This window comes from Papilio polytes, unplaced genomic scaffold (genome assembly GCF_000836215.1).
Source record: "Papilio polytes unplaced genomic scaffold, Ppol_1.0 DF824158.1, whole genome shotgun sequence".
In the NCBI taxonomy this organism is placed as follows: Eukaryota; Metazoa; Arthropoda; class Insecta; order Lepidoptera; family Papilionidae; genus Papilio; species Papilio polytes.
The window spans coordinates 1,583,852-1,592,214 of NW_013525046.1; the positions used below are offsets into that span (position 1 = coordinate 1,583,852).

The 8,363-nt window shown below is 34.9% G+C and overlaps 2 protein-coding genes across 2 annotated transcripts in view; one reads left to right on the forward strand and one right to left on the reverse strand.

Moving 5' to 3' along the window:
- Positions 1–3,183, reverse strand: part of LOC106111607 (TBC1 domain family member 15) — an 8,459-nt gene extending 5,276 nt beyond the window's left edge. The window contains exons 1-4 of the mRNA XM_013293741.1: positions 2,992–3,183; positions 2,302–2,494; positions 1,320–1,739; positions 165–336 (exon numbers count right to left, since the gene is read on the reverse strand). Coding sequence (XP_013149195.1) covers positions 165–336; positions 1,320–1,739; positions 2,302–2,494; positions 2,992–3,033 — 827 coding nt within the window. The 5' untranslated portion in view covers positions 3,034–3,183. The remainder of the gene's footprint in view (positions 1–164; positions 337–1,319; positions 1,740–2,301; positions 2,495–2,991) is intronic.
- A 279-nt stretch (positions 3,184–3,462) lies between these two features.
- Positions 3,463–8,363, forward strand: part of LOC106111499 (histone acetyltransferase KAT7-like) — a 16,760-nt gene continuing 11,859 nt past the window's right edge. Inside the window, exons 1-6 of the mRNA XM_013293617.1 lie at positions 3,463–3,628; positions 4,179–4,970; positions 5,922–6,091; positions 6,565–6,698; positions 7,238–7,431; positions 8,276–8,358. Coding sequence (XP_013149071.1) covers positions 3,614–3,628; positions 4,179–4,970; positions 5,922–6,091; positions 6,565–6,698; positions 7,238–7,431; positions 8,276–8,358 — 1,388 coding nt within the window. The 5' untranslated portion in view covers positions 3,463–3,613. The remainder of the gene's footprint in view (positions 3,629–4,178; positions 4,971–5,921; positions 6,092–6,564; positions 6,699–7,237; positions 7,432–8,275; positions 8,359–8,363) is intronic.

The following is an 8,363-nucleotide window of genomic DNA, read 5'->3' on the forward strand; positions in this document are numbered from 1 at the left end:
CGGATAAAAAAAGAATTATCCAAATCGGTCCACTAGCGGCGGAGTTATGCCGTAACACACATAAAAAAAAAATAAAAAAAAAAATAAATATACCGACGAATTGAATACCTGCTTCTTTTGGGAAGTCGGTCAAAATAAAACAACAATAAAGTCATGAAACATACCTGGGTATACAAGGTCGTGGTGGTAGAGTGGGTTTCACACTGATAACCTCATACTCATCACTTCTGGTGACCGCTGTACTATCCTCCATCGCACTCATGCTCTTTGTTAACAGATCTGCTACTTCTTCTGACACATCCCGCTTACCGTTCATACCTTCATTACCATAGTACACTGCAATTTACATTACCTATATGTTAAAGTATAAATAATAAAGTATTTTGTAAATCATACTAATACAATAGAAATTCGATAACTCAAACCTCAGTAACTTAAAAACCTCTATAACTTAAAAAAATAACATGTTCCCTTCCCATCAGAGCCCAAAACCGCTACAACATAGACCCTTGGTAACTTAAAACCTGTATAATTTAAAGTATTTTGTGTTTCCCTTGGACTTTAACTTACCGAGGTTCTAATGTATGTATTATAAATGCAAAAGTTTAGATGGATGGATGTTTGTAGCCTAAACTGCTGAAGGTATCTCAATGAAATTTGGCATATTTGTAGAGGATAGTCTAAGAACACAGAGGTTGCTTACTTTTGTTTTTTAAATTCCTTGCGAAAGCTAGTATTGACTAAACATTCTGTTGTATATCAGAAATGACTGTGGGTAAATGTATAGACATATATTTTTAATTACATAGTTTTCTACTATGACAAATGATTATCATGAGAAATTAGGAGAAATAATAAATAAAAATATTATAATATAAATAAATATTTAATACTAAATACTTAGCTAACACTACCTTTAAAGGGTATTATAATTTAAGCTACCATATGCACACTATATTTTACTATATGTGTTATGATATATGCGTAAATTTTACTGGAGTTTGCAGTATTAAGAAAACATAAAAAAAAATAATGTAACCGTTTCTATGAAATTTCAGATGTAACTCACCACTAGCACTTTCTGTATCATGTTTGCAATTAAACAAAAATTATTAATGTACCCATAAACACAAGGTCTCAAAAAATCCTCCTAATTAACTTCCCTATGTATATTATTATAAAGATGAGTATTTTGTGTAAACTCAAAAATACTGAATCAGTATTAAAAATCTATTTCCATTGTTAATTTATTTTTAATTTCTCCAGGACAAATTCACAGACAAAAAGAACTTTATATAACATATTAAAAAAATACATACCAATATCAGTGAGTTTTGAGAAAGCCTCCATAGTGGTTTCATAAGGTCTTTGTCTTAAATTTGATACCAAACTCCAAACAACATCAGTGGGATTCTCCGTAAATATATCCAATTCCGCAAACGATTTGTTCAAAACTTGTGTCTCTCTGTTCGGTTCCACAACAATATATGTGTTTTTATCATTTCTCGCTTTAGTTGTTTTGACGTGATTTTTTAGATATGCTACAAAGATTTCAGCATTCCCGTGTTGGAAATAGAATGACATCTGCCAAACGCCGGATTTTGTTGAGAATTGCATCTGCTGATTGTTTCTGGACACTCGGAATGTTTTCAGTTCGCTCAACGGTATCTTTATAATTCGTGCTCTGAGTGTCGCATAATCTGACGTCATATTTCCACTTAGAGTTCGTTGACGACGACCTGAAATATTGAACAAATTTCTCATATTGATTTTTCAAACACTTATTAAATCAACTTTTTTTTCTATGGAACAAGGTAGCACACAAACAAGCGAATCCTTTAAGAGACATTTCAATAAGAACAATCACTGTTACTAACATTGCTTAATCATACTTCATACTAATATTATAAATGCGAAAGTTAAGATGGATGGATGTTTAGATAGATGGATGTTTCTTAGAGTTTGTAGCCTAAACGGCTGATCGGAATTCGATGAAATTTGGCATAGATGTAGAGGATAGCCTGGATGAACACATAGGATACTCACTTTTGTTTTTTTTTTAATTCCACGCCGACGGAGTCGCGGGCGAAAGCTAGTAATGTTGTAAATGTGAAATTTTAATGGATGGATGTTTGTTAGAAAGTACCTCCTACAGCTGAATGGATCTCCTTGAAATTTGGCATACATTGTGTTGCAATTTTTACAAAATAGTGATACACCTAATAACTTGTATATTTAATTGAAAATAATGTGAAGCTGTTTTTGTACTTAAGAGTATAAATTATTATAAATATTACTAACCAATAGTATTAACAACAGCCCATTCCTGGTCCTGTGTGTCAGAATCAATAGTGATCAAATCATTAGGTCTCCATTCCACACATTTAGAAGCATCAGCATTCTGCACTATACACAGCATACCAATAGAGTTGAGCTCATTAATTGAACGACCAATACATGACTTAAGCAATACTCCATCCTGTGTAAATAGATCCTGAAAAGTTCACATTTAGTAAAGAGATATAGTTTCCAGCTTCACGGCTAGTATTCATATTTGATAATTGCTACAGCTAAACCTCATAAAACTCATACTGGCTGAAATAGTGCTACAGCTGCAGAATTAACTGACTATTAACTTAATTATAACATCTGGCCTTGTTTATTTCAATTACTAAAAGATTAAAAAAATTATGAACAAAGAGGGTATTGCAAAATATTTGTTTTCGTCTTTGTTGGGTATTTTAAAATTATTATTTTACAAGCGAGCATATATCCTACATAATTAAATGAGTATTTATAAATAGCTGATTAAAAATTATGAATATTACGAATGGTAAATAAATAGACCATGGTACTAACAATATGTGACGCAGTTTCCGAGTTATGAAAAATATTTCTAATTAAAGTACGTAGATCTACCGACGATAAACTACAAGGTCAGAATTATGTGGCAAAATTAAACAATAATTCTATTGAGAAGAAGTTACTTACTTTACACTGCTCAGGTATATCTTCAGCGGAACTCGAAGACATTTTGTTTACAACACATAAATCGAAGTTAAAAATGAAAAACTCATGTATAAGTCGCTAAATCACTTATTGCCAATTTAAATCCATATTTTATATTATTATTTTTGTGAATGGTAAACAATGGAGCACAGTTAAAAAGAAAAGACTAAAAAAAAATATTGAAAAAGTTATGTCGTAGATTGCTACAAGGTTGCTCTACCTCTGGATTTTAATTTCCAAGAAATTATTAGAGCCTTAATCATTCAAGATTTCTAAACGAGATATGAAATAATTGGGTACATTTTTAAGAAACAAATCGCCTTTTTAATGGATAAATTCAGATTTTTTCTGAAACTCTGAAACTAAAATTCGCCGGATGAAATCAATGACAACACCAGAAACCAAAACACGTCAAGTGAAAATTGTCAACGTCAACGTCATTGAAATGTCAAGTTTGTTGGCATTTGGGTCAGTGGACGCCGTTTATGTATTTATTTTTGTATAAATCCAGTTATTGAAAAACAAAACATAAAATTTACTCGGTGGGATACGAGAATAAGTTTAAACCATAATTATACCCAACTTCAGTACACACTAATATAAAATGACGAACCTTGATGTAAGTGTTGATTTTTCAATATTTTTTTAATATTTCCTTAGTAAAAAACGAATTATTGTATGCTGGACAAGTTCATTTTGATAACTATTTAGGAATTAATTTAATATACTTATTTTATAATTGAAGTGTACCTAAATGCAAAAACGACTACAAATCTGAATTCCTGTATATTCAACCAACAAAATTAAATAAATTCCTTCAACCCTTATTTTTCAAACATATTTATTTACAACAACTACAGGTTAAAGTCTCTTTGTTTTTGTGAAATACTTAAAGCTCATTTTTTATTTAATTTGTGCTGTTGCTATGCACCATAACCTTAAAAGAATTGTGTACTGTGTAAATATTAGTAACAGCTATATGTATAATGTTTTACAAGAATGTAAACAATGAATAAACGTCAGTTTGCAACATTATACTGAGTCATCACCGTAACAATATTCCATTTTCGGTGTCAACTATAATATTTTATCCTCTTGATGAAGATAAGTAAAATACAGCTTTTATTATTGTGCTTTTAATTATTAAACCATTACATGTTCAATTCCAGATTAGCAACAGTAGTACGGATAGTAGCTCTGGGTCCACATCGGATTCCAGTAGCAGCGGGAGCTCTTCAACCACCTCGGGATCAGGTTCTAGCAGTTCTGACTCTGACTCCTCAACCTCTGAGACACCAGCAGCAACTGCAGCCACAGTACCACCTAAATCACCCACAAAACCGGCAGAAGAGGCTAAAAAGAAAGAAGAACAAAAACCAAGACGGGCATCTAAAACAAAAACATCATCTAGTGAGGAAGAAGCACCCAAAGCAGCAAGTCCAAAATGCCCACCGAGACGTAGAGCTTCAGCCAAACCCAAGGCAGCAGCAGCAGTCCTTGCTAAAGCAAAACCAGCCCCTCGTACAACAATAGGTGCAAAAGCGAAAGCCATTTCGAAAACTATACCCAAATCCCAAACAAAATCTGATAATTTGAAAAAGAAAAGCATATTTTCCCCTGACAACAGTTCTGAATCCGAAACTGAAAGCAAAAACAAACCAAAACAGAGTGCAAAAGAGTCTCCAATTAATAAGAAAGTGACAAGAAAATCGAGTGATGAAACACCAGCCACACAACCTGTGATCCCAGAAGATAATACCGTTAAAGAGAATGCTAAACGCAGAAGTAGTAGGAACAGTGGTCCACCGGCAAAGAAAGCAGTAGAAGATAAAAGCGCATCTTCTTGCTCATCCAGTCAGTCATCGGTTGAATCAGTGTCTTCAGAGAGTGATAGTGAACCAACATCCAAGAAAGACAATGGAAAAACTATTAAAACAAAACCAGCGACAGTAACAAGTAAGGTATGAAAATATACGTGAAATCAATTGTACAAGAGGTTTATGAAATCAACTATTATATCATATATATAATATAATAAATATTATAAATGCGAAAGTTATGATGGATGTTTGTTAGCGTTTGTAGCCTAAACGGTTGAACGGATATCCATGAAATTTGGCACAGGTTTAGAGCATTGTCTGGAAGAACACATAGGTTATATATATTCTTTTTATCCCAGGTATAGTTATGGTTCCCATGGGATTCATTAATTTAGTATTTTAATGTTTACTTGATCATTCTGCAACGGTTCAACATATCGTATTGAAATTTGGCACAGATATAAAAAAAGTCTGGAGTACACATGGGATAACATTTATCCCCGAGAAATATCCGGTTCCCCAGGGATACGTAGCTTTTTGTTATTAATATAGTTTGTATGTTTTCTAATACCACGCAGACGAAGTCGCGGGCAACAGCTAGTAGAACATATTATTGTTACCTTATTGCCTCTAAGTGGGATCCAATCCAAATCATCCACTTAGGGTCCATACCCACAAATTAAAGCGAAAAGCAGAAAAGAATTTTTACTACCATTAAAATTAATCTTTTCATAATCAAATGTTTGATTTAATTTTTTATCAAGACCAAGCATGTCACACATTTCAAGTAAAAATAAACCAATTTTTACTTGAAATGTTTCAAATTTATAAAGATCAATTTTATTTGGCTCTACACGGCTCTACACTTCAGACTGGGTTGATGGATTGTTTTGATTTTTACAGCCGATTACTGAAACGATATTTAAATAGATGTAACAGCGTCTTCATGATAAGGCCATGTCTAAACTCCAAATATTAATTTTGACGTCTATCAGATTGTAAGCGGTGTATACAAATCGAAGTATTTAAGATTCAACTGTTATTCATGCCTTGCTTTGATGACTCACCTTAAAGAACTCTTACGTATTCCAGCAAGTGGATGTAGCTACAAAGGGCAGTGAGGCGGGAGAGTCTGCAGCTCTTGGGGCGGTGCCACGCAAGCTGACCAGGTCGTTCTCAGCTCGCGCCAGCAGACTGGCAACTGCTGCCAGACCAGTTCATACTGACACCGACTCGGATGTTGACGACAAGAATGATAAGCAGTAAGGATACATTTATGAATAAAATATTGCTTTAATTGTCTATGATATTGCTTGAACTAAACAGTATATTATAAATTCAATGCAAATTAGTTATTATAATGAACATAACTAAACATTTTTTCACACTTTAAATAATAAAATTATTTGAATTAAATCCATAGACAATACCATAAATGGCATTTGTCAATGTACTGTGTAAATATAATTTCTCATTTCCATTAAATTTGACTATGGTTTATTAAGTCGATATATTTCCGAAATAAAAAAAAGTAACTGGTAGTTACCACAGTTGTAACTATGATGAAGTAAGAACCAATTGAGGTTTGAGTGTATTCACAGTTTTCAATTATTATTTTAGCATTTAAATCTAAAAATTAAGGAAGTACTCAAATCATATGTTTTTTTATTCCTAATTTTACAGAAACATTTATTTAGTAACACTTTTACCATATTTATTTTATGTTGATTTTCAGTAGAGATCTAAAGAAGAACCTAAAAGGTCGTCCTCCTGCCATCCCGCGCTCCCCCGTGGTGGCGGACACGGCGCCCGTCATGCCTTCAGAGCGTTGCTGTCCTGTTAGGGGCTGCGATTCAACCGGACATTTAGGTAATATATTTCTAACTAGAATTTACTTGGTTTAGAATTTAGTATTTCAAAAAATGCGAAAAGACGGTGAAAAACTCCTTTTAATCAAATAATTTACTTGTTATCAATTCTTTTTTTAAGTTAGTTAAGTGTTTTTTTTTTAATTATGAGGCAAGTTATTGATCAATGGGGAAGATAATCCATCTATACTTCCTTGGGTCTACTTTTACCTTTGTAGTGATCCACATTCTATCTTAACACTTGTCCCCATCCTCTCGTCGCATGTCCACGCTAACCTTTTGCTTTTTAATTTCTCGACCACTGGTGCTACTTCCTTACTTGATTCTGTTCTTCGTCGCTTGAGTCTTTACAGACTCGTCGTGGTTATCAGGTATCAGTGACCACTCCTCTCTGTACGCTGCTTTTTTCGTACATTGATGTACCCTTGCACGTCCGTAGCCGTTCTTATCTGGTCAGTCCATCTCATAGGCGATCTTCCCCTAGGTCTGTTATTTTTGGGAGTTTTTTTGTAAACGTAATAGGGTTTTGTTGTGCATAAGGCGGCAAAGCGCGCCGCCACTTCACGTGGGACGCGTGCCCCGTGTACCACAACGTGACGGCGGCGTGGTGCGTGGCGGCGGGCGAGGAGCGCGCGGCCGCCGGCGCCGCCCGCCGCCGCGCGCTCGCCGCGCTGCACCAGCGCCCGCGCGCCATGCCCACCATCGACCAGCGCGCCTACCACCTCAAAGTTAAAGTACGCACATGCACCTTCTACTACCTTACATCTAAATGTACAGTCAAGGAAATGCGCGGTGGTACACTTTACAACAAATTGCATTACGAGAAAAACTCCGCCTCCTACAAATAACTAATCAGTGAAAAAGAAGGGATGATTATTATTTTATTGATTACAAGATGTTGCCCCCGACTTTGTTTTCTTCGTTCGTGGAGCTTGAAAAGTATAACATTTACGTTCGCCCCTTATTTCAACCTACTAACGTATTAACTTAGTAGTAATCTACGTAATAACAGAAATCTACTTATAAAAAATTCCAAATTTCTAAATCAAAAGAAAGTAGCCGTGTATCACTAACCTTTTTTTCATACAGACATATTTATAATCTACGTTGTATTGGTTTTTGTTCGTCTCGTTTCATAATGTGCAAACGATTGTAGCTTTTACGTTTGCAACACCGCCAATTTCTCCGACTGTTCCAGCAAATAAGAAGTAGAACGCCACGTACAATTGAGGGATTTGGCGGTGCACTATTTTAAACTACAGTCGCTTAAACGTTTTATACTCATTGAGACGAAGACGTATAACAATAGTACGCAGCTTTATAATGTGTCTAAATGTGACCGACCTGGTCAGTGGTATATGGGTAATTGTTTTTGTATTATTGTACCGTTGTTTTCGCAGCTCATTGCTATTTAATTGGTTTGGTAAGTGGAACACCACGTATTTCCGCGAGTGTACAAATCAGTACGACATTATTTTTTCAAGTCTTGTCAAATTAATAAAATTTTACTGTTACATGTGTCTTGTTATGTGCAACAGTGGGAAGATAAAGATTGATGATTATTATGATGTGTGTCAGGACTTGCGTTCCAAATGGAAGGGCAGTCAGGAGTTGCGGGAGAAGCTGTCAGCGTCCAGTGAGGAGATGTCGGAGGAGCGCGAGCCGG